General features: G+C 43.2%; 2 protein-coding genes across 2 annotated transcripts in view; both read right to left on the reverse strand.

Moving 5' to 3' along the window:
- Positions 1-1,419: 1,419 nt before the first annotated feature.
- Positions 1,420-11,571, reverse strand: LOC146756746 (zinc finger CCCH domain-containing protein 11A-like). The gene is made up of 4 exons (XM_085524252.1): positions 11,548-11,571; positions 11,003-11,075; positions 1,891-1,974; positions 1,420-1,715 (listed from the first exon to the last, which is right to left on the reverse strand). The coding sequence occupies exons 1-4, from the start codon at positions 11,569-11,571 to the stop codon at positions 1,420-1,422; spliced, it is 477 nt and encodes a 158-aa protein (XP_085380378.1).
- Positions 11,399-23,520, reverse strand: part of LOC146756747 (uncharacterized) — a 252,104-nt gene continuing 239,982 nt past the window's right edge. The window contains exons 23-32 of the mRNA XM_085524253.1: positions 23,316-23,468; positions 21,871-22,046; positions 21,609-21,675; positions 19,029-19,141; positions 18,480-18,621; positions 17,428-17,721; positions 16,508-16,740; positions 15,874-16,120; positions 13,904-13,949; positions 11,399-12,390 (exon numbers count right to left, since the gene is read on the reverse strand). Of these exons, the coding sequence (XP_085380379.1) occupies positions 12,248-12,390; positions 13,904-13,949; positions 15,874-16,120; positions 16,508-16,740; positions 17,428-17,721; positions 18,480-18,621; positions 19,029-19,141; positions 21,609-21,675; positions 21,871-22,046; positions 23,316-23,468 (1,614 nt within the window). The 3' untranslated portion in view covers positions 11,399-12,247. The remainder of the gene's footprint in view (positions 12,391-13,903; positions 13,950-15,873; positions 16,121-16,507; positions 16,741-17,427; positions 17,722-18,479; positions 18,622-19,028; positions 19,142-21,608; positions 21,676-21,870; positions 22,047-23,315; positions 23,469-23,520) is intronic.

The raw sequence follows: 23,520 nt of genomic DNA on the forward strand, positions 1-23,520 counted from the left end.
CCTCTGCAGTGCTTCTCCTTCAGCACTGCTGATCCTGAACCCAACACAGGGGCTAAGGGGCTCCTGAAGGATGTTAACAACCACATGAAGGCTGCAGAGCACCTCAGGTCTTTTTAACAATGCAGCATTAATGGACAAATTCCTTCACACTACAGAGGAATCACAGGGCTGCAGAGCATTGTGCACACACTGTCATTCATCCAGCATCCTGCACACAGTGACTACTTTGAAAGGAAACCTGCAGAACATTTCAGTTCTCCACACTTTCTACAGGAGTTGTATCTCAGTATCAGCCTGACCAGGACAGCACTGACACTTCTTCCCCTCCTTACCAAAGCTGCTTTTTTAGCTGGAGGCTCCTCTTCTTCAGTGCTCGTTTAAATCAGCACAGTGCTAGAGCTGTTACATACCACATTCTATTTGAGCAACAGAAAGTCATTCCTGTTCCCCTACACAATATCCACCCACAGTCTGATTTCATTGAACACGAAGCCATCGTGACCTTTTTGTATCCAGTGCTCCCACCTTAACCTCACAAGTTGTACCTGGTGCCAGCAGGGTTACTGCCTCACTGCCAGATACAATCAGATCAATTCTGAGTTTGAGGAGTGCAAAGCTGTCTGGGAAAGCCATTGAAAGTACCAGGATTGTGAAACATGGCTGCAGCTCTTCACCAAAGGCAGGAAGGTAGGAATGCACTCATGATGGTGGCACATGGTGAGCAGTGAGACACAAGAACATGTGAAGAAATTGTGTCACTGTGTCCATCTACAGAAGGGACTCACCTCTGCGGGTGCAGAGACAGCTTTGGGAGCAGCCCTGCTCCATTCCACAGTCTTTTCCTCTTCTCTTCCAGGTGCTTTAAAACAAGGAAAAAGAAAATCACTTGGTCAACTGCAAGCATAGAAAGAAACCTGAGTGCCAGTGTTTCCTCCATGTGCTTATTTCCTCACATTCAATAACAAAGAACACGAGAGAGGCGACATCTCGCAGTCCATACAGTATCCAAGCTCTTCCCTCCTTCACATGCTGTCTCTTCACAAAGCCTCTCTCACCTGCCCAATGAATAACTCACCCCCCTGACCTTTCTGACAGAGGTTGGCCCCCATGTTAAGGACTCAATCCTGGCTTTACAAACACATTTACATATTAAAACAAGCAACACGCCAAAGATGAAGATAACCTTGGCGTCAACACACAGAACATGCCACACCAAAAACACGGCAGAAAGAAAGTACAGGAGAAACTGAATTACAAAACCTCACAGCGAATGAATTCTCCAGAATGAAGCAGGCAGACACCACGGATTCAATGGAAAAACACATGGATGGACATCCTGGCACTTCCTGCCTTTGCATTTGGTAAGAAACAGCCCAGGCAATTCTAAGCAAACTCCATTTGCTTGACAGGGGAAGCACTTCAGCAGAGCAGACAGTGAAACACCTCGTTACCTGCTGGCTTTGCGATCTGCTGCATCCGCAGGGCTTTCTCCTGCTTGATTTCTTCTAAGCTTTTAATATGCATTTCTTCCAATCGCTTGATTTTACGCGGTGGCTCTTCCAGTTTCACGTTACCAGGCTCAGGTGGAGGGAAAATTCTCTTCTTCTTGCGCTTATCCTTAGATCTCTTCTCAGTAAGAACCTCTTCTACTTTTTGCTTCTCTTCTTCCAGTTGTCTCTTCTTCCAGATCTCCCCTGCTGGCTTGGCACCCTTCTCTGTCATCATCAAGAAAGGAGAAGCATAAGGATTACAAGAAATTACAACGAGAGCTCAAGTTTCCAGATTTGTCATAATATTACAGAATATACGTGTTCCCAACAACAATGCTCCTGAGAAAGAATAAGCAGAAAGCCTAGAGAATCTGTGCAGCAAACACCGATGACCATTTACCTCTCCTTGGTGCTCTGTCAACCTCGATCTTCTTCCCCAGCCTTTCTACGAGGCTGCGCTTCAGCGGAAGGCCACTGACATCAGCTACAGAGAGAAAACAACAACATTCCTAAGATAATTCCTTTGGAGAAAGATTTTTACAAGTCAACCACAAACTTTGGTTTCTCCAAGTGTATGTTCTCAAATTCACCTTTCAGCTGCTACACTTGTGTGCCACTTGGAGTCATCACAGACCCACGACACACTTTCCTCCCTCCTGCTTCAGCAGTGCCCTCCCATTTACGTGGAGGCAGCCAAACAGCAGCTCACAAGCAGCCCTTACCTACAGAGGATTTCCGTTTTCCAGGTTTATCAGCAGTATTCAGTTGACTCACAGGCACCTCCCCTAAAACAAAGAAAAACAAAGTGCTTATTTGACAGAAACCAACAGAATTACTGTCTTGTGAGCCCATTTCCCACCCAAAACAAATACAACCAAAAGACACCACTTTGACAGCCCTGACACAAAATTATATTGCAACTGTAATGCACTCAGGGTAAGTCCCAATTGTAATTTATCCATTCCACTTAGGAGCCACCAAATGGAAGCAAAGGTACTCATCATTACCCTGCTTTGCAGGCAGCATCACAGTGCTGACCAGTGTCCGCACATTCTCCTTCTTAGGCACACGAACAATCTGAGATTTGAGCCGATGAGCAGGAGCTCCTGAAGGTCCTTCTGATCCAAGTGTTTTTATTCCAGCATTCAAACTGTCATCTGGGAACACAGAGCAGTAAATGAGACCGAGGGACAGAGGCACACGCTGAGGACCACAGCTCTGCAAACTGCCTCCTGCTCAGAAGCATGCAGAACAAACCCTGTCAGCTCTCCTAACAGCTAAGAGCACCATGGACCTGATGTCTGTCTGCTGCCCTCCTTTCATCCTTCTGGATATTAAAAGTAGGCTTTATCCCTTACTTTATCCCATCCATATGACATTAGATTCCTCTATCAGCAAATGTGGCTTTCACCACTGGTTGAAAAGATGCACATACAGGCACTTAAACTCCATGCTGTGGCCTCGTCTTGCTCTAATGATGTAAACAAAGGAGTTTACCTTCCTAATCTGAAAGGCACATGAAGTTACAAGGTAGGAACAAGATCATGGAAATAGCTGATTCCATTCAGCAACCCTATGTTCTGTTGTGTTTGTACAATGAATTGCTTTGGAGTTAATTGGCAAGTGCTTCTGATTAATCCTGGAATACCTTGTTTTGTATCAGCATCAGATTTTGTAGTGGAAATTATCTGCAATCCATGATGGTTTTCTTCAGCTGATTGCTGGACAGGTGTTTTTGTTTCTTCTCCCTCCTTAGAAAGCTGGTCTGTACAAGCAAAGAAAAAATCAGTCTCTTCAGTTATGCGGTAGGAATTCAATCAGATTATCCACTGCACAAAGATGGCAGGCAAGGCTGAAAACCCACACAGATAAATGCTGAGTCTCCACTTGCCCATCCAAATGGCTTCTCTGTGAACAAAGAAATCCCCCCCTACACAACATTCATCTCCCTGACACCCAGAAAAAGCTTAAATGCAGGAGAACAACCTGCAAGGCAAAGGCCACAGGAGCAGAGAGAAGCTGAGCATGCAAGATAAACTGAGGTATCAGAAGCGCACAAAGTTCAGCTCTGAACCTATCTATCAGCTCACAAGTGAACGTTACCTGGCATTCTTTATGACACTATACCCACCTGTGAGTAATAGAGTTAATCTTTCGTACCTAAAAAAGACAAACTCACTTTGGCTTGGTGGAAAGAAAACCCCATTGAGGTAACGTCCCTTGGTGTGATGGAAGGCACAGTTGGATTTCTGGCAGCCTCCTGGCTGGTTCTCCCAGTAGCAGGAAATCATGCTGCGTTTTTTCTGAAGACAGAAAGGAAGAAGAGCTGATGGTAATGTGGACCTAAGATCTGCAAAGGGAGACTGAGCTCCAGATGGTGCCAGTGAGCAGACTGCCACAAAGCAGCACTCAAACACCACTCTGAAGCGTGCGCAGGCTGGGAGCACCAGGCTCACTGAGCTTTCCTAGAATTCTGTGGGTGAGGACACCAGTTTAGAAGGGGTTAAACTAACACACCTTGCAGAATGCTTGTCTGATTGATGTGGTTCTTTAGTATCTGTTGATAGAACACTGTTGGTATCAACTACAAGAATATTCTGCTATGATATACCAATGCCATTGAGCTCTCTTCCCTCTGCTTCCTCCCCTATTCTTAACCGTAGGAACCATCATCATTTCAAAGCAAATGAACCTAATCTGCAAAAGCACATTCAGCCCACCTAAAGAAATGAGAAGTGGGTTTGGTGATAAACTCTGAGGAGCCAACACTCACACTGATCTCCATGTGCCTGAACCTGCAGACATTCCTGAAGCAGCGGCCCTCCTTCCACAGCGTGCAGATGGTTTCATTGCCCAAAGCGGCTTCACAGTGCCTGAAGGGACAGTTGTCTCCCTGTAACCCAATGGAAACCAAGAGAGGAAAATGAAATAGTACAGCCTGAGAACTGGCCATGCTTTGAGCTCATTTTTAGCGAGTTGCTCTATTGTACAATGCAATTAGTTATGAAGTTTGCTGAAGACCAGTAATACTTCTACTTATTCTACCCATTCCTCTTAACTTCAGAACTGAAAGAAAGAAAAAATGAAGGAAAAAACCCAAGCAGACCTTTTTACAAGTGGAATAGAAGTAGAAATAGCAATCATTTCCTTTAATCGACATGCTGGACGAGCGCACAGAAGCAGTTCTGGTCTCGGGGATCTCTGTGCAGCTCTTCCTGTGCTTCTCAAAGAGCTGGCTCGTGCTTCCTTGGACTGAAAGTCTTCTACAGTCTTGATCAGTGAAATCTTCTTTTGAAAAGGAACCCTAAGCACAACACCAAAAAGCAGAAAAGGATGAGGAATGCCCACCCGTCTTCCCAGCTTTGTTCTCTTCATTCAATCAGTCTCTCAGGAGCAGTTGTTTCAAAACATTGCCCTCCTCAACACTGGTCAAACTCTAGTAACATCAACCTGACTCAGCACGGAGTCCCTGGGCTGCACGGCTGCAAGCCCTCCAATGGAGCCCCTCCTTCAACACCACGAGTGACAGCAGTGAGTAACCCCAACACATTTGTCTGACCGCTGCAGGTCTTCAAGCTCAACCACCTGGACAACCTCAGCAAATACAGTGATCTTCAAAGCTTTGCAGTTCACTTCTCCTGTAGGCCGAACCAACACTGAATCCGTGAATTAATTAATTATAACAGGTTAGGAAGAATATTCCTCCTCACTTTGCCTATGTCAAATTCTGTAAGTTGGAATTTCTGGTCTTCAAGGATTCTTCACCTTTGCAGAATCCACAAAAACCATCCTCCGTCTTTATTACCTGTACAGCAAAAGCATGACAGTGCGTATCAATACACAAATCCACACACATGTGCCTGTATACTGTAACTCAGCACTGCATGGAGCTGCAGCAAGTTCTGCTCAGCCACAACAAGGGTTTGGGTTGGTTCATTTTTTTTTTTCTTTTCTGATGTAAAAATCAAATATTTTGATATTTTAGATTTGTTTTGTTGTTGTATTTTTTAAGGTACCAAATGCAGTAAAACCTGCAACCAGGCCAGACAGAAGATCAAATTCAAGTGATTCAGAACTCTTTCATTAAAGTGCTGCACATTTCTGAGCTAAGCATTTCCGATAGTCAATAAAGGTTGGAACCTTTTACTCACACAGACACTAGTGAATTTTCGAGGAATTTTTTTTTTTTTTTTTTTTTTTCCCCAGAGAATTTCCCCAAATCTAAACTAAAGAGAGGAGAAGTCGGGTTCTCAAGTTAGTTTCTGGATTGACTGCATGACAAAGGGAACAAAAACAGCACTTAAGGACAAAGTTTCCTACCCTCCTCCAGTACTGATAGAAATGCTGCCTTTTACCTTTAGTACCTTCACATCAGATTCCTCTCTGGCAGATTCCTATGCTTCTAACAACCTCGGTGCTGCCCTGCACAGACGCCGGGCACCAACTGTCACTGGACTCTGCACCATGGAACACGCACACAGCTCAGCACTTCTGTTTCCTCACAATTGGAAGGGTTCTGGAATCGGGAGCATGAAGCGGACTAGAAATACCTCACATCCCTCTGCTCCTTACGAGCCCTTCCATTTTAAAACAAGATAAGCCCAGACACATCTGTTAGCACAGCAGCCCAAATGCTAACCAGAACACACAGTGTGTAACGCTGAAAGTACCAGTTTAATGCCGCGCCACAAACCCTATATAGTGGTACAGGTGACCACCCCTATCAGATACCCATGACCTCCATGACTCCACTGCTGGTGCATGCAGGCACCACCTGCCCAATACCCAACATCTCCCCCCTCTTTATTATCTGCAGCCCCTGTAAAGGTTCCCCTGCATACTCCCTGTTACCCCAAAGGTGATTTGCACATTTAAGGCTATTCCGCAAATGAATCAATCATTAAACATATGCAAAAAACAATGAAACTGTCATAATAACATACCAAAGAGATGCAGCTGCAGTGACTACAAACCTGAAAGCACACAACAGCAATCTGCCTAAAAATTGTGAAATGCTGTATGGCAACACTTAGTCAACTTGTAGAGAACGGTGCATTCAAGTTCAAGATAACAGCACAGTACACAATGGAGTTACAACTTCTCCAAGTTCAATGTAACACTATTGTACAGAATCTTCATGGCAATCCAGTTCTGTCCAGTGTGCATTATAATGTCACACTCCATAACCAAATAAGAAGACAAAAACATATTGGCTGTGCAGAATCGTTCTGAATGTCCACCACTGGGGGACTATCCAGGAACAAGGTCTCCCCCGCTCACGAACTATCAGTCCGGCATGAAGGCTGGATTCCCAGTTCGGACCTTCAGGCACATTGGGAGCAACGCTGTCTCATGTGCTGTTACCAGCAGCCGCTGCCCAGTGCTGACGTCAAATCACTGGCTGCACTGGAGACATTAACCAAGGAGTTGTTGACCAAAACTGGTGCTGAGATGTTCGGATCCTCACGGTGCACAGGATGGCTCGTCGTTTGGTGCCGGCTTAACCCAACGTGCCGGCAGCCAGCAGGGCCCACTTGGGGTCCCGACACAGACGTGTTTCCTGCCCTTGACAAGGAGTGGCATAGGGTCTGGGAGCCATGGCCCTCCGTCGGGTCTGATCAGGACCTGACCTATTGGTGTCCATTTGGTCAGCTGATGGTCTCCCTTCCAATTCTCTCAGTTAACTTTCTAAGAGCACCAAAGGTGGGTAGCAGCTTCTGCGCCTCTTCGTCTCCTGCAAAAGCTCACAGAACTCCATGCTGGCTTTCTCTAATGCTGACCGACTCACACAGTGAGAAGCTCCATCAGCCAGACCTCTCCGCATCATCCACATAATAAGCAGATTGAGGTCCTCATCACACACTCTGTGTCATTTCTTGTCAGCATGTCCTGTCCCATCCCTGGCTCTCCAGCAGGACTGTAATGCTGGGGTGAGCAACACTGGGCACTGTCAGTGTGTTTTTCTTGCAAGCATCTTCCAGGGAAATACGTGCAGGCGTTCCCCACTCTTGGCTGTACCTCTGCAGTGCTGGGTCCTGTGTGAGAAGAGTTCTCTGCCCCAGAAGCCAAGTCACTGCTGTGCAGAGCTCAGCCTCGGGGTGAATGTGCTCCTGAGTTTGTCCCAGTGCAAGGACAACCTTCTCATTGCCCTTTAGGAGCACCTCTGGTGCTGATGGGTGCTCTGCTCTCAGCAACCACTGGATACACGGCTCCAGGCGCGTGTGTGCTTTGTCGCCTTGAGCTGTTTGCTCTGATCGCATCTCACCCTGGGGAGCCGGGATTTCCCTTTGGTCTCGGTGTCACTTCGAGACCAGTAGCAACACTAGGGGTCAGAGGAGAGCTGCTGAATGTGTGAGCAAAGCTGCAAATTGAGAAGGAGATCGCACGCGGGTGACTTCGAAACCCGAATTAATGAGCTTACCTTCACCCTCCTGACTAATGCAGACCTCATGCAGCCCTGGGCCTGCCCTTCTCCAGCCTCCTGCCTTGTTTTGCCTACTCATGGGAAAAGATTTAGCATAGCTCAGAGCCCCAGGCAGCGCTTGGAATGCCAGCAGGAAAGAGCTGCTGGTGTCCACATAGCTCAGGACTGCAGCAGTGGGGCTGCTGGACCTCAGTGTTCTGAACACTCTGATGTGGAAGTGATTGGCAGATGCTGTGGCCGGAGGGATGAGGTGCCTGCAGGGCATCCCTTGGAAGAAGGTTTGGTGAGGATGGATCCTCTGAGCCAGCATCGGGGACAGGGTGCTGGGTGCAAATGCCAGTGCTGCCCCCTGTCATCCTGTTGGTTTTAAAAGGAGTACAGCTCCGTTTCCAAACTTTGCCAACCACAGGCTGGCTGGCAGCTTGAAGGAACTGCCATGAAATTGGTCTAATGAAGCGTTCCTGGCAGAGCTTCAGAATGGAGAAAGTGCAGTTTGTCCTCAACTGAGCTGAGGTCCAATGAGCTGAGTTTCCTGGCTCAGAGCAGAGGCCGTGAGCATCATGTCTCACAGTCTGTGTCACCTGGGCAGAGCCGTTAGGCAGGGGCTGCTAGTGGGGAGATGCCAAGGTTTTCCATGAAGATGATTGCTCAGATATGCCTGAGTTCAGATGGAGGGGCCCATTGCCCTACCAGGAAGTGGAAGATGCTTGGGGGTGAGGCAGCTCGTGCTTTCCCATTCCTGTAGGACCTTACAGTGCTGTGCCTTTCCACATACCTACCCCACCTTCTTTTTTTCCCATGCAGGGGTCATCATTAATCCAGTGGGTGGCACCAAGAATGCCCGGACAGCCCCACTGCAGTGTGTCTCTGTGGCAGAAGGACACACCAAGCCTGTGCTCTGCCTGGATGCCACCGATGAACTGCTTTTCACTGCCTAAAAAGGCATATATTGGACAGAACAGGTGTGGGGGCTGCTGGCTTTTTATGCGCTATTCTCATAGATCTCCCCAGGCTGGCGTGGGGAATTGGGGTGCATGGCAGGGATGGCTCCTTCTGGACTGCTCCCCTGTCCCTGCCTTCTGATGTCCAGGTGCTGGAGCAGGCTGGCTCCATTGCCCTGGAGAGGAGCTGTGGGTGGTGGGAGGCAGCGCTTGGGAAGGAGTCGGTGCCTCCACGCCACGGAGGAACTCCCCAGCCCAACTCTCTCAGTCACGTTCTTCTTCCTACAGACCGGAGCTGTAAGATGTGGAACTTGGTGACGGGTCAGGAAATTGCTTCCCTCAAGGGTCACCCAAATAATGTCGTTTCCATCAAGTACTGCAGCCACACGGGGTTGGTGTTCACCGTGTGTCATGGTTTTGTAATTTTGTAATTTTGCTATCAGTATTCCACATCATAACATCATGTAAAGTATGGATACTTCTATTGAATGTGCAGTCCACAGAAGAAGACTACGTTACCCCTGTTGTTCTCTGGGATATGATAAGTCACAGGACCAGGACGCTGTATAATCTCGTTCCCAGGCTGAAGTGCCCTCCTCCTTCTCTCGGACTTCTCGGAGAGTGGGAAGCGTTCCAGCCGTGTCGCCTAGAGTTCACAGTAGGCCTCTCTGTTTTCGGGGACTCTCTCTCTCTCTGTTTGTTCGATTTGTTAGCCTCAATTATATTATATTGTGTTATCTTGTATTTCGATATCATATCCGCAGGCACCGAACCCCAAGGGGCCACACACGCTCCGCCTCACTGCTCCGGCAGCCCAACTCTAACTCGGTCCGGTCCCGGGCTCGGCGCAGCTGCTAGTCCGATGGCAATGGAAATTATAATAATTGATCACAGTCCGTTACAGATTTCTTTGTTCTTTCTCCACACCCACTGCTGCATTTGACTAGTCTTTAAAAAATCTGTCATGGGTTACTTAGATTTACCTATGCCCGTGACAGGGGAAGCCACCCCGTGGGCCCCCCCAGGGGCCCAGAAAGGAGGGGGAAAAAGGGGAATGGGATAAAAACAGCGGCAATCTAAGGAGGAAAAACTTATTTTACTAAATATGATATCGAAATACAAGACTCCTCACAAATTGAGGATTTCCCCTGCAGTTTCCTTAAATGACAGCATTCCCTGTCCCTTCTCTATCACAAGGAACTATCCACTCCCTGCACTGAATCTAGTTTAAAGTGCTGGTAATCAATCCAACCAGCTTGCTCCCCAGCATGCTTTTGCCCCACCTGCTCTGTCACATTCTGTCTGATGTCCACATACCTGGTCTCTCAAAGGCCTGCCCAAGATCACAGTAACCAAAACCTTGATCTGACACCATTACCTGAGCCAGTAATTTACCTGGCCCATTCTCCCTCTTCATTTCTCAGCCCCCAGTCAGCAGTACAGAGAAGACTACTTGTGTTCCTGCTCCCTTTAACATCTCCCCAAGGGATTCAATGTCCCTTTTAATGTTCTGTAATTTCCTTTTTTGCAGCCTCCTGGGACCCTACTTGAATAAGACCTTGAGTGGGTAGTAGCCTTCTATTTTATCAGAGGCAGTAGAGTCTTCTTAACATCTGTGACATGTGCCCCCAGATAACAGCAAACTGCTCTGGAGAGGTTATTTTTGGTGGCAAATTCGGGGCCTCAGTGCCTCCCAGCAAGGAGTCTCAATTACCAAGGCTCGTCAGCTGTTTTTGGTGGCACTAGTTTTAATAGGACTCCTTGGTTGGCCCTGCCCCGCATGCTTGTTGTATGCAGTGGAAGCAGGGACAGGTAGCTGGGAAGGGGCCAGGTATGCTGTCTGGACATGCATGGGATCAGGAAGGCTGAGGCACAGATGGAACTGAACTTGGCGAGGGATGTAAAAATAACCAGAAGGGAGCCTACAGGTGCACTGGGCAGAAGTGACAGACCTGGGAGAGTGCACTCCCTCTGACAAATGAGGAGGGAGAACTGGCTTTAACCAACATGGAGAAGCGCAAGGTACTCTATGAGTGCTTTGCTGTCTAGATTCTGCTGGAGATATTCTTCCACCTGGCTCCTGGCTTGTACCAGCTGGAGAGAGCACAAAGGGCCACCAGAAGTTATCTCATAAAGGAATGGCCAACCTGCAGAAAAGGCTCCAAAGATCCCCCTCCCAAGCATGGCCAGGTTTACAACAGAGACTTTACCCTCGGCTTCCTGTTAATGAATCACCACCGAAGACCTGAAAGTGGTTCAGCACACCCATTAAAATCACAACCCTCCACACTTGTTTCAAGCATATACCCCTTAATTTCTATGATGACAAACCTTATGACATATAGTAGCTGTTTGCCCCACTGCTTCAAGTACCCAGGAGGAAAAGAACACAAATGCATGCTGGCCACTTGTCTGATCTCAGGGCAGACTGAAGGCACCGGAAGGAGAGATGGAAGTGAGCAGAGGAGGACTGTAGCAAGTCATAGAGGCAAGGAATGAGGTGGAAAGCAAGTCAAGAAGGCCAACAGAATAAAACAAAGATGTACCAGATATGAAAGTTTATTAAATACCAAGTTGGAACATAAATATCTGGAATTAAATATAGCATATTAGTGTCATAAAATACATTCATATAAAAAGGTGCAGTACCAATTAGACAGAAGGTTGAAACATTAATTTTCCTTCTTCCCACTATGAACCGCTTCAGGTTCATCATGTGTTCATCTACCAACTGTGAATGTCTTAAGATGGGTCAAATTCTAATGCAAAATCCAACAAGGATATCAAGTCAGAAATATCAAAAAGGTCACATTAAAGCTTTCTTGGCAGTGCTACACAAGCACAGTATTTTTAAACCCTAGGTGCGCGAAAGTGACAGCAATGTAAAGTACATTCTTCTCCAGCTTAATCACTGCTAAAACTTCCACTTAACCAGCAGAAATATTCACAGCATCAGGACGGAAACAGCTGGCAGGAATCCAATCAAAATCTCCTATGTGTTAAAATAACACTGGAGACTCTACCACAAACAGTGGAAGGGTTAAATAGAACCAAAGGAATGCTTCTGGTAAAACCTTTAACAAAAAACATGGAGCAAAATAATGTGTCAAAAACATTTTGACAGTTCCGTCAAGTTCAAGAACCAACCTTACTCAGTCTGACAGTAATTAAAAATAGATATGGTTCTTATCCTGAGTGCAAAATAAACTGACTACCCCTCGGTGACCAACAGGTAAGTGCAGAGTGTCAACCTATTTAATATATTTAAAATTTATATTCAAACCGCAGTAAAGATGTTTCCACACTAAGCTGCAGGATGGGAAGTCACAGACCTCCTATGTAAACAAATGATCTCCAGTACTTTTCCCTTTACATTTTAAATAAAAATATATTTAGATCAGGTAATTTTGGTTTAAAACATCCCGGTACTCCTGTACCGCTCTGCAAAGGGGATCCTGGTCAACATTGAGATTTTTTGAAGATCCATAAGTAGATTTCTTTAGAGAAGCTCTAGCAGTTTCAAGCTCAGCGGTGGCTGGAAAGAAAAGAAACAAGATTCACGATGTTACTTTTACAGTAGATTGAGTCAAATCAGTCACTGTAAAAACATTACTGATAACTGATCAGGCTATGCTCTAGAGAGATATTTAAAAACTTCCAAGGAAAACACAAATCAAAAAGGAAGGCATAAAGGAAGAAACATTTTTTCACATTCAATGATCAGCCAATACAATTTTTAAAGCTAGTTAAAGAAATTCCAGGTTTTAGAAACACAGAATGGTTTGGGCTGGAAGGGACCTTTTAAGATCACCCAGTTCCAATCTCCCTTCTATAGGCAGGGACAGCTCCCTCTAGACCAGGTTCCTCAGAGCCCCATCCGGACTGGCTCTGAATGCCTGCAAGATGGGGGCTATGCACAACATCTCTAAGCAACCTGTTCCAGAGTCTCACCACCCTTACATTAGGAAGTAAAGAGTTTCTTCCTAATATCTAGTCTAAATCTACCTACTTTCAAGTTTACAGCCATTTCTCCGCATCCTGTTATTACATGCCCATATATATATATGAAAGTTTTAGCCTTAACTTTAACTGCCAGGGATGTCTTAACTTTCCCTGGCTAAACCCTCTTTCGTTCATGGAAACACATCTTCGATGGAAGCAGAAAAGGATTTTCAGTACTTCCATCCATCAGCCTTTTCCAGACAAGATCCCCAGACCAAGCAAATACTACGGCTCCTACTACACATGTAATTATGTTTGAATATGCAAATGAGCACATGGCAATGGGTTTCTGTCTATTCAGGGAAATTGGAAGAGCTGTGAAGCAACAGCTGGATTCTCAAGGGCTCCCTGCTTCAAAATAACTCTAGGAACAGCAGCAGTGACTCTGGCAGAATGCTAATTGTGAAACAGTATGAATTCTTCTCTGAAGACCTGGCCTTTTATTATAGAACAGGCTTTACACTGCATATTAAAAGCAATCAGTTCATGCTGTGTTTGCCTATATATTGCTGAATGATTTTTACCTAAAGAAAGGCTATATTTTCCACTGATTCTTCTTTATCCAAAGACAAGTATGACAACATGTCAGGTACAAAAAAAAGCAATGAAAAAGAGCGAGCAAAAATTAAGAACACCAGAAAATGTATATGGTATATTTGAAGTGCTGAATGCAATGAATGTATGCAGAAAGAGAAGTAGTGACAGAAGTCCATAAAAATCTTATTTCTGGGCTTTTTTTTTTTTTTTTTTTACATTTGATGTTTGTGCCTGAGGATGAAAGGTGACTTGAACTTAAGCCAAGTGTATCTGTGCGGGGGAGATGGTTTGCTCTCCATGCTTCTTCTCAAAAGTAGCTGCAGAACATTCTGAAGAGTATATTGGTTAGCAGGAAGTTTTCCATTAAAACTCTCTAAGTTAGAGTTAAAAACAGCCCCACACTGTGCTTCAAACAGCACAAATCTTGACAACTTTTGAAAATAATTACATAGAAGTTACGAACAGTCATCACCTTCCTTAAAAACACTGATATCAGAGTAGCATATTACCTTGCTGAAGTTCCTTATTGATTTCTTCCTCCAATTCCTTCTGTACCTAGAATTATAAATAACACATGCATTATAAATAACACTGCACATTTTATTAAGTAACAGAAACCAGCTTGGATCGCTAGAAAGGAGCATTTGCCCCTCGCTCTCCCAGGAGATGTTTATTTACTGTCATTTATTCTGAATGCAAAGTTTTCATAAGGAGAAATTAGACCTTTTAAAGGGCCACAGTCCAAACACCGTATGCGATCATTTACATTTGAAGATATTTGCGACTCCTGTGTTATTTTCCACCAGGTCTTTAACGCATAGAAGTAATTGTCAAAACAGACAGCATATAGCTTCCAGACTCATGTCATTAGCAAATACAGTTAAGTGCTTGGAGCATGTGGCTTACGCGGAGAGGCTGAGAGCATCAGGACTGTTAAGCCTGGAGAACAGAAGGCTTGTGGTCTCACCTACAGGTGTAATTATCTGACTGTGGGATGCAGCATAAAGAAGACAGAGCAAGAAATTTCTCGGTGGTGCCAAGTAAAAGAACAAGAGGAACAGGCAGAAGTCAAAAGAGTGGAAATTTATAAGACTGCTAAAAATCAGGAGTGCAGACAGGAAATAAAATCAGAAAGGAAACAGAAACTGAGAGACGGAATGGGAAGTAGGTGTTCCCTTTCTTATGCTACCAGTAGGAAAACTGGTTTCATGAATCCATGCACTCACGCTGGTTGCAGCTAGCAGAAGTCACTATTATTTCCTGCACCCACTTTTCAGAGCTGCATTTCTTTCTCTTGTTTGTAATCAGTGCAATTTGTTTTTTCAAACAGTTGCATGGACAAAGTAATTGATACCAGCATTTTGAATAACAGCGGCGTACAGTATTTTCAGCTTCTTATCCTTGAAGCTTTATCAAAGCTTTTGCAAAATCAAAGCCAAAATCTACACGAGCTTCCTCATCCCAGGAGATGCTCACACTCTACTTCAGATAACCTCCCTTACTTTGAAAAACACCAAATGTGCACTGAGAGCTTTACATAAAAACAAAAGTGCAAGATGACTACACGAGGCAAACTCCAATTTAAGTTCCTTAGTTTCCAGTTATTATGAACTTTACTGTCAGGAGAACTTGTAATCTCCTCCATCCAAGAAGGCAGCACTTAGTTTGAATTTAATGGCAATACAGAGGTGTTTTTTTTTGTTGTTGTTTTTTTTTTTCCCAATAGAAGGAAACAGATTACTGGAAAAATCTGAGGTATAACTGAAGCAAAGACAAGGCTCAGAGTCAGGTAAACTCTTGTCTTTTTAAGTAGCCTGGTGAACAGGCCAAGTACTAAGCAGCACAACTGGCAAAGTACTTCAAAGCTATTGCAGAAGTTGCAATCATGTATAAATTGCTGCAAAATATTATAAAGCTGTGAAGACTTGAAGAGTAGGTTGTTGTTTTCTCAGGTAATAATACATAGCAGGAAGCACAAAAAGAAATGTTTACTAGGCACAGCATGCATCCCACAGCAGACTGTATAGGAAGAAGCAAAGCAATCATACTCACATCATCCTAGTTTTAAAGGATGTCTTTGTTAGTATTAATGTACTAAAAGAAACTAAAAATGAAGATCAGTAAGGAAAAAAACAACGTGGCTTGACCAGAGATGTCTGATGAGCTGAGCAAAGATGTCAAAGTTATCCATTTCAAGTATGTCATACACTTATGCACATTCTATACAGTAAAGTTTAATAAATAGCTTAGCTGGGAACTTCCAATGCCACAGCAGCTGCTTATTAAATTTTCTCTAGTTGAAAAAAAAGAAAAAAAAAACAATACAAAAACCTTACATAAGTACATAGTTATGTGTATATACAGTTAGATAGTTCATCATTTAGATGTCAGTATTTTTGGTGTCTGAGCACTCTAGGAATTCTGTACAATCTTAATGACCTAAAGTCTTCATCACTGAAGCGTATTTCACAATGCTTACCTTATCCATGTACACTTCAACTTTTTTTCTTGCCAATAATGCAGTCCCAGCAGCATCTAGGAAGCATTCCCCTTGGCTGGAGCTTCTGTTCAGTGCGGAATTGTTTCTGAGATTTCCCAGTTCAGCTGAATATTTTCCTGGACTTGCAGTAGGACCTCCACTGACAGTGCTGCTCGCAATTAAAGATTTGTTTCTTTGGCGTTCCTCAAAGAGCTTACAATTGGCTTCTGCAAGTCTCTTGGTTGTTCTGAAATATTTAAAAACACACAAAGAATTATCTTTGATAATATTTTTGCAGAGTCACTTCTTCCAGGTCTTTGACTACTATTCAGCTTTTGAAAAGAGAAGGCATTAGAAGTCCAAAATGAGAGGGGCCCAAAGGCCATGTGTTAAAATGCTATCAACTTCAAACATGGGCCAGTGATGCCATAACTAGTGGTGTGACTGCTAGAACACTGAAGTGAAATGATGGTGGTTCCAAAAATAAAGGGGAAAGGTTTTAGAGGGTTACGCTTACATCCATAGTGCTGACAAGACACAGAAAAAGGATTTTAGGAGGAAACAGTACAAGGTTTTTCATGCAAGCTACTGCTACTTCACGTCTTGTTACCACTCCTAAAAAGCACGCACTTACCTTTCCAGCTTATTTGCTAGCCTTATTCTCATTTTCATTTCTTCACGATGCAGCTCTTTGTATTTTTCCAATTCCGCAAGCATAGATTCGTTTTGAAAAATACTGTCTTTGGTATTTTTTATTTTGTCCAACTCACATTCAACCTCTTTTATTCTGCACTTCAGCTGGTCTCTCAGCGAGGCATGATGATTTTCTCTGATTTGTTCTATCTTGTCTTGTGAGGCTGCCTGGACCTGAAGCAGATAATACAATTTCAACCATTGCAAAGAAAAAGTGAACTGCATCTCCCTATACGGTTGCCCATAACCAATTTAAAGGGCCCAGTTTTACTCAACTGAGTCAACTGGACCTTTTCACTACTATCAGCAATCAAGGCAAAACCCTGGAACCAACACGTTAAATAACTGTTTTCATCCAGACAGATCTGCTCTTAGCAATATTACTTATGGGAGCAGCTACTAAAAGAATGCTATGGCTGAAGGACAGGGCACACAAAAAGGATTCTACAAAGAAATTATGAGAATCCCATCCCCACTCTTTCTGCCCCACGGTAACTTCAGTGACTTCTTCCCTGAGCATTTTATCCTGTACAATGATAAAACATAACCTGTACGTATGGCCAAGCCATCTCTAAGTTATAGCATTCATGTGATGAACAGCAATAACAAGATGACCAGATGGCCATAGCTTCTTCTAAGAACTGCAAAACAGAAGTCTGTCAAGGGACGGCTATTAGCTTGGGGACCTGCAGGCAAATTACACACACAAAAGCACTTTCGCCAAACAATTTTCCATTCTTCCACTTCCCTTCAGGAAATATAGAAGTATGGCACTAACACAAAAAACCAAAGTACGAACAAGAAATGGCAAAAAGAAGTTACATAATAAAAACTACAGACATACACAACAAATTCACTTACCTGCAAAAACAAATTGACTTCTTGAAGTTTTTGATTTATTTCTTGTGCAGCTCGCTCTTCCACTTCTTTCTTGTATCGTTCGATTTGGTTGTAAGTCATCATGTGCACATTGTGGACAGCCTCCAGATGTTGTCTCAGGTTTGCCACCTCTTCTTTCAGCTGGCATCTGGTCTTCTCTAGTTTTTCATGTTTTTTCATGTTTAGAGCCAGCAGTTCTTGCAAATAATGGTTTTGTCCTTGTAGTTGGACGCATTTTTTACACTCTAAATCCAGCTGATGAGAAAGTTCAGTAACCTACAGACAGTAATAAAATGAACTTAGAGGGGTGTAAAATTATTCTCTGAAAATTTATGAAGGGGAAGACCATCAAGTCTGTAACTGTCATCTGCTGACTCAGTACCCGAGTCAAAGGAAAGACAAGATCATCTTTTAAGGGAAGAACAACTTTTAAGTTCTTGCCAATAGGGTTCCTTGACTTACAACCTTCCTCAGTTCTGCAGCAAGTAAAAGATCAACAAGTAGCAAACTAGCAGAATTTCACTTACGGGAGTGTGCTGAAAGGCACTAGGGCCATTCTTTTGTGCACTGCTCTACTGCTCGATGGAAATCAAACCACTCTACCCAGACAGCAGAAAGAATGCCTATCATGCTTCAGGGGGAATGTTCCAGTACAGAGTTAACTGGGCACAGGAAACAAGTACTCCTCCTGCCATTGCTCTTGAAAGCTTTGTAAACAGTGCTTCAAAAAGCAGCTTCCACAGCAGTGGTAAAGGAAGGTATTTTCTCTCTAGGTCAAATCCAGTGTCTGGTTGCAAGAATATGTACAAAATATGAGATGTTTCAGTAGTTTCCAAGGTCAACTGTGAAGCCAATTTTCTCTCCCAGAAATATAACTTTTCCATACCTACTGAAAAGAATATTACAAGTCTCTAGAAATTAACATGACCCAAACAAAACAACAACAACAACAAACAAACAAACAAACAACAACAAAAACAACAACAACAAAAAAAAAACACCAAAAAAACCAAAAAGAAACAACAAGAACTTGCCTTTGTTCTTGATTTTTCAACTTCTTTCACCATTTCAGAATACCTGTTCTTCATTTCTCCCTGGAAATTGAACTGGGAGTCTCTTTCTTTGGCTTCATGCATCTTTAGTTTTTTCACAGCTTTCTTCAAAAGGCTCTTGAACCTGCACAACAAATCAGTCAAGAAAATAAGCAAAGGAACTAGGTATCTATTTGTCACGCTTGTACAAGAAAAGCATAGCTATGGCTTGCTTCATTTTTAACATGCTCAACAGGCCAAAAGTTAATAAGAAAAACCAGCATTTCAATGCAATAGATCACCTGGAGGGTCCAAATTTCACCTCAACAGAGGAAAAAAAGACTTCCCTCCCAGAAGTGCAAGGCAGCCTACATTTGCTCTTCTTATGGCAGCTACAGAAAATCATAGGCTCATGTACCAGAACTGTCTTGCAAGAACTGATGTGAGATCTGAATTTGCTCAGAGTTAAACACACCTGCTTTTACATGCAAGTTCCTTAAAGCCTGACTTCTAACCTACATGAGCTCTCTTTCAAGTACTAGTGAACCATACCTGTCACATTCCTTCTGCAGTTCAGTATTTCTTTCCCTTTCCTGGTCAAGACATGCTTCAAGTGGTCGTTTCAATTCTATCGGCTTCTTCACATTCTTTCTTTCATTCTCACACTTTCAAAAAACAAACAAACAAAAATACATGATACACTCAGCACAGGACAGTACACATAGCAACTGCAGATAGCACATATCCATCCTTTTGCCACATTCAGCAGAACACTGAGGCACAGGATTCTTGTAAACATTTAAATCACTTCAGGCTTCACACAAGCGGGCCAAGACCTAGGGATACCAATTAACGCCCCTGCTGAAGCAAATGCTCCTCTGCCCCCTTATTGGGCTTCGTCCCAAAAAGCTGGAAAAAAGATGCTAGAGAACAGCTTCCGCAGTTCCTCTGCTAATAGGTCAGCTTGCACAGGTAGCCACAGCCCTGGAGAACACTGCACACTCTACAGCATTCATTCCAATGACCAGCAGGCTCTTGTGGAAGAGTCTGCTTTTCTGGAATTCACCAGTGTCTTCTCAGTCATTACTTCCATATCTTATTTGTGGGTGTTTACTAATTTAGTTGCTGTTCCTCATGGTGTTTTTTCAGACAAACTACAGGAGAACTGGCAACTAGTTCTGTAGTTTGCATTTGCACCTTATTTATTCTGCAAGGGTTTTAAGCTCCTGTTATTCTGAAAACATGCAGCAGTTCCTCCGTACACTGCACTGAAAATAAGGGGTGTTTTAATCCTGCTTGGAAATCAAGGGGTCAGACAATAACCAGAAGGAAATCAAATAAAGAACACAGGAACTGCTGCCTTGCTCCATGTGCTCAACTGGTATCAAACCACACCGTCTTTCTGACAGCACAACTCCGAGATATTCTCTTGGCTTTTATTCAATTCCTTCATGACACCCAAATCACAATAGTACTCAGGGCCTGAGTAGCAGGGATATAAAATCAGAGTATGTAAGAACTCAAGAAAATGTCAGCATTGCTCTGGGTATTGGCTAGGTGTTAGGGACTGTTTTCTGGGCTCACTTCTTCTAAAAGCTCAGCATTTTCCCTACTCAGTTTAGCAATATGGTCTTCAAGGTGGGCTCTCGACTTTCGATCTTCCTCGCACATCATGCATGAGCCTCTGGATGGCATAGCCAACATATTCTGATTTTGTATCTATGGAAACAACAATGACAAAGGGAATGCCAAGATAACCAGAGAGACAACACTGCACATAAACTGCATTATAAACTATTAACTCAAATGGAGGCAGGGCTAAGCTCTCACAACTAAGGATCTATAGTGAATGTTACACTGAGTTTATAAAAGATGGCTTGAGAAGCACCATCAAGAATAGCACTTAATGCTAGTGGAAAAAGTGAATGCTCTCTATACGATAAAATGAGGTTACATCATTTGGAGATAAGAAGACACACATACAACATTAACTCACAGTTTTCTTAAAATTCCCTACACTTACTGACTGTGAAATAACTGCAGATCTCCTCAGAGCAAGAAAATGTTTTCAGAACAGCAATGTTACTTATCCTTTTACACAAAGGAGCAAAGATTTGCATCACAGATGCATCTGTGTGTAAACAAGTTTGCTTATTCAGTTCCCTTTGTAAAGAATGAAAGTTGTCTACATGCTTTGAATAGCACATTTTAAGAAAAAGAGAGACATCCCTGACGTACAGAAGGACATAAAAACCTGAGCTTAAAGGCTTATATGACAAACTCATAAAACTTCCTCATGTGTCTTTACAGGATATGTTAAATGTCGGTTCTCCCTATGTGACAATGTATGGGTAAAATACAGAAGTGTTAAAAATGCTAAAAACCTTCTAATTGGTATATCACCAAAAGAAGATGACAGGAAAGGAACCTGGAAAAGAACTCAGACTTTTCTGGTGCAGATAATCAACAGCTTTTCCCTTCCACTAGATCCTTCTTATTCTCCCTATAGCAGCTTAATTTTCCAACAGCAAACTAATTAAAGAATATTCCAAGGTTACACAAGATGCTAAGCCATGCATGCGCACCAGCTACTTCCCAGCTGCCTGCCACTGACTGCACAGCATTACTTCACCTAGTTGTTCTTTCCTTACCTCAGCCCCCTGCGGGGCAGTAAAGTACCAACACATATTCACAAATGGAAAAAGAACCTAATGAGCTCAGGTGGAAACTATGACAAAGCTCTGAAGATAAAATAGATTTCTCACATCCAGGTTTCCCCTCCCAGATCTCAACCACACATCTCCCTCCTGCTGACACTGTCCGTCCTATCCATCAAAAGAATCATGCTGATTAACACAAACATTTTCATACTACTGCAAAGACAGAAATGGCAGCAGTGAAAGGTGGAGATTTACAACCTTTACCTTATGGGAAAACTCTCAAAACTGGAGAATAGACCATCAGGATTTTCAGAGTACCCTACAGTCACACCACAGCTCAGATGACTCAGCTCCCCTATGATCCCCAGGAAAACCACATAACTTCCCCACGAAAAATATCTAAATAGGCTCAGAAGCTCACATAAAAAAATAAAAAATAAATAAATAAAAGGGAAGTTTATGACTGGCTTACTGAGGCTTCAGTTCTCTTGTCCTGGTGTTGCGCAGCAGCTTCCACCCTGGCATTTTCCATTTCAAGCCTTAAAGAGAAGCACAGATCTTATTAGACAAATCCATAATAGCGCACACTGCAAAAGAATGGTGTGAAAGAATGCTATTTAAAGCAAGAGCTTCTTTTAAAATCATGTTTTACCCTGATGATGCAACAAGGCAATTCTGACGTTTTCAGAGAATCCCAGAAAGCAAAACCTTGCTTCACTCTGTTATTTTCTTACCGTTGGACATGTTCTTCCAGCTGCTTTATTGTAGAACTGCTTCTGGAAGCTGCTAACAGAAGGTCTTTCATTTTTTGGTTAGAAGCTGATATTTGTCTTTCCTTATTATCTAGGTCAGTCTTCAAATCTTGAATGCAACGCTCATATTGAATACGCTGTTTTTCAGAGTCATGTAACTGTAAAGTAGCAATGAGAATCCTCAGCAGCCCGGTTAGGTTCAGTATAGAGAGCTCAGTGAGCACTGAAGAATTTGGATATTGCATGTATCTACATACACCCCCTACCCAAAGTACTGGAATCGTTTCCAATTCATTCAAGCCTTCATTTCTCTTAGCAAATGAACAATAACAGATGATATTTCATCATCTGTGACACTGGCCTCTCCCATCTGCACAAAGGATTTTCTATAACACCATTATGAGCATTGACACTGCCAATCCTACCTTCTCAGTGGCTTGTGACATCCTGAAATTACTTGTTTGCTATTCTATCGAAAATATTAACCAAAAAAACCTCATCCTTTTCCTAAAGTGATTTCACAGCTCATTAGTATGTTATTATGGTAGATGTTTCAGAAAAAACCCACAACTCTCACAGAGAGCAAAAAAGAAAAACTCAAATTCAGCTGTCCAGTATTTCTACTTTTTCTCAGAAATCAGACACCAAACTTGGCCAAACCAAAAGCGATAACCTGCTGAGACACCAGGTCATTTTGCAAAGCAGCTTATCAAATACAGATCTTCTCCAGTTAAAGACATAATGACTTCGTGTCGAAGACCACCCAGTCATGGACACCAAGTGCACAGAACAATGCAGTTCATATACTTGTCTTTAAATCTATACCCCTGAATTTATTTCTAGGATAGGAGGACATTTGCTTATACTTTGAACTCTCTGCTCTGATTTGGCACAGGCATGACTGTGATCACAGATGACAAGGGGCAAGTTGAGAAGACTAAGGGGATAAAGACCACCTTATAGTGTTTACAACCAACCTTATAAGACACAGAAAAACAATTTGTAAATTCAGAGCACCTGTGTAATGTTGCTTCAGATAGTTGGTAGTTTGTACACATCCCATCCACAAATAAATTCTTAATTGTGTTTGACACCAGGAGAGGGAAGTAAGTTGGGAAAAGAAAGAACACTGCTACAACACCCTGGAGCCACAAGAAGAACTTTAGCTGTGGGGCTGAAGAACGGCTCCTACTTGCAAAAGAAACTAGTTGGCTTTTTGATGATTCTAGTAACACTTATCTTTCACTACAGAGGAGGAGGCCAGCTGGCAAAGATTTCACCAGCTTCATGAATTATGACAGGGTATCACTGCTAACCTCCTTAGCTCTCTCTGGTACTTGCTCTCAGAACATTATTTTTCTCTTCTTCACCAGAAACAGGGAAAAATCACCCTCAGATTTTATGTGTAAGTTACAGCCTCTCTGTACCTTAGCTTTAACCCTGTCCAGTTCCTTCTGCAAGTGCAATTTGTCTTCCTCAAGGTCACTGCGGTAGCATGTAGTAACTACAAGGGAAGCTTCTGACATAGACTGCTTTTTAAGAGCATCAGCAAGCTCCTGCTGCAGCTGTCTGACCAAACCCTAAGGAAACAGATAAACATGAGGAAAAACATGAAACTTGACTTTACTCCTT

This window comes from Coturnix japonica, chromosome 26 (genome assembly GCF_054131305.1).
Source record: "Coturnix japonica strain WE chromosome 26, WE-NBRP24, whole genome shotgun sequence".
NCBI classification, from domain to species: domain Eukaryota; kingdom Metazoa; phylum Chordata; class Aves; order Galliformes; family Phasianidae; genus Coturnix; species Coturnix japonica.